Source organism: Sinocyclocheilus anshuiensis, unplaced genomic scaffold, assembly GCF_001515605.1.
Source record: "Sinocyclocheilus anshuiensis isolate Anshui unplaced genomic scaffold, SAMN03320099.WGS_v1.1 scaffold543, whole genome shotgun sequence".
NCBI classification, from domain to species: Eukaryota; Metazoa; Chordata; class Actinopteri; order Cypriniformes; family Cyprinidae; genus Sinocyclocheilus; species Sinocyclocheilus anshuiensis.
The window spans coordinates 834,000-836,161 of NW_015552590.1; the positions used below are offsets into that span (position 1 = coordinate 834,000).

General features: G+C 35.9%; 1 protein-coding gene across 3 annotated transcripts in view; it reads left to right on the top strand.

Annotated features, from left to right (window-relative positions):
* The window catches only part of LOC107665526 (glypican-5-like), a 56,655-nt gene that overhangs the window by 32,784 nt on the left and 21,709 nt on the right, over positions 1 to 2,162 (top strand). For all 3 annotated transcript variants that reach the window (XR_001631561.1, XM_016456437.1, XM_016456436.1), the window contains exon 8: positions 815 to 953. Coding sequence is in view for 2 of the 3 variants with exons in the window: in XM_016456437.1 (XP_016311923.1) it covers positions 815 to 953 (139 nt within the window). In the remaining variant the exon portion in view is untranslated. The remainder of the gene's footprint in view (positions 1 to 814; positions 954 to 2,162) is intronic.

A 2,162-nucleotide genomic window follows, 5' to 3' on the forward strand; every position in this document is an offset into this window, starting at 1 on the left:
GATGGATGGATGGATGGATGGATGGATGGATGGATGGAAAGAAAGAGAAAGAAAGAAAGATGGACGGATGGATGGATGGATGGATGGATGGATGGATGGATGGATGGATGGATGGATGGATGGATGGATGGATGGATGGATGGATGGATGGATGGATGGATGGATGGATGGATGGATGGATGGATGGATGGATGGATGGATGGATGGATGGATGGATGGATGGATGGATGGATGGATGGATGGATGGATGGATGGATGGATGGATGGATGGATGGATGGATGGAAAGAAAGAAAGAAAGAAAGACGGACGGATGGATGGATGGATGGACAGACAGAGAGATGGAAGGAAGGAAAGAAAGAAGGATGGAGGGAAGGAGGGAGGGATGGATGGATGGATGGATGATAGATAGATAGACAGACAGAGAGAAGGAAGGAAGGAAGGAAGGAAAGAAAGAAGGACGGAGGGAAGGAAGGAAGGAAGGAAGGAAGGAAGGAAAGAAAGAAAGAAAGAAAGAAAGAAAGAAAGAAAGAAAGAAAGAGAAAGAAAGAAAGAAGGATGGACAGACGGAGGGATGGATGGATGGATGGATGGACAGACAGATATAGTTTTATGAAATGTACTATAAACATTTATATTTACAATATTTTATATAATTTTTATCGTTTTTTTTATTTATGTATTTTTTTATTTTTTTATTATTAAATGTATTAATTTAATTGTATTCTTATTCAGGCTATCATATAATTAAACTTGTTATGATGGAATCTCATAAGAATCTGTGTCTGCTGTCCTGTGATTGATGTTTTGTTACAGGAGATGTGGGGAGAGATGGGTTTGGGAACAGATGGTCGTGAAGACGTCGAGACCAGTAGCGGCGACGCAGCAGAAGGCAGCGGCGAGTGCGATGATGAAGACGGCTGTCAAGGATCAGGCCGCAGTGAAGACGAGACAGGTGAGTTCATTCGTCCCCTGCATCGTGGCTCAAATACAACTGTCTCTCTGTGTTTACTTGATCCAGAGCTCCCAGGAGAGACGTCAGTCTCACGTTGCTTAGAAACCCAGAGCCATTTACTGTGTCTCGTGTTTGTTTTAGGAGGTCAGTCGCTTCTCGTTATTTACACTGCTGATCACAACACGGCCATTCGGACCGATATTGTTCCCTTCAGATGATCTGTTCCAGCTCTTGTGTGCCCAGATATCCAATTCCTTATTTAAATCAGTAAATGTAACTTGCAATAACTTTAATAATAATAATTCTCAAAGGGCAGTATTAATTAATTTGCAAATGTAATTTGTTTTAAGTATAAATCAAATTTAAATGAGGTTTATTGTGTATATATATATATATATATATATATATTAATCACATTAATTTAAAATATTATTTGTATTTTTTTTGTATTATTATTTTTATTGTTGTTCTTTTAAAAGAAAATAAACTTGTTTTTTTCTGGTTTCAAGCATAAATCAAAGCAAAATTGAATGAGGTTTATGTTAATAACAATCAAACAATCAAAAACAATTTCCCAGTGTGGTATGAAAAATTAAGTTTTTTTTTAAAATTTTTTTAGGCATCAATCAAAACAAAATTGCATAAGATTCATGGTAAAAATAATTTTAAAAAAGTAACAATTTCAAATGTGTAAATGCCCACATTTTTCTTGTTTTTAATTTAATTAATTTAATTTAATTTTAAAGTATGGTAAACATAAATCAAAGCTAAATTGAATGAGATGTCTGAAAGAAAGAAACAAACAAGCAAAAACCTTCTTTTAAGCATAAAACTAAACAAAACTGAGTCAAGTTTTATATCAAAAAGGTTGCCAAGTAAAAACCTTCAAGCAAACAAACAAACAAAAAACTCAGTTTCTCAGTGTTAAAGGGGTCATATGATGCGATTTCATTTTTTCCTTTCTCTTTGGAGTGTTACAAGCTCTTGGTGCATAAAGAAGATCTGTAAAGTTGCAAAGACTAAAGTCTCAAATCCAAAGAGATATTCTTTATAAAAGTTAAGAGTCAACCACGCCTACCTAAAACGGCTCGTTCTAACACGTCCCCACATATCTACCTCACTATGTGGGAAGATTAGCATAACGCCACCCAAATGTTCACGCAACGAAAGAAGGCGTAACTTTTATTCTCGCTGTAGTATTGTTGCTGC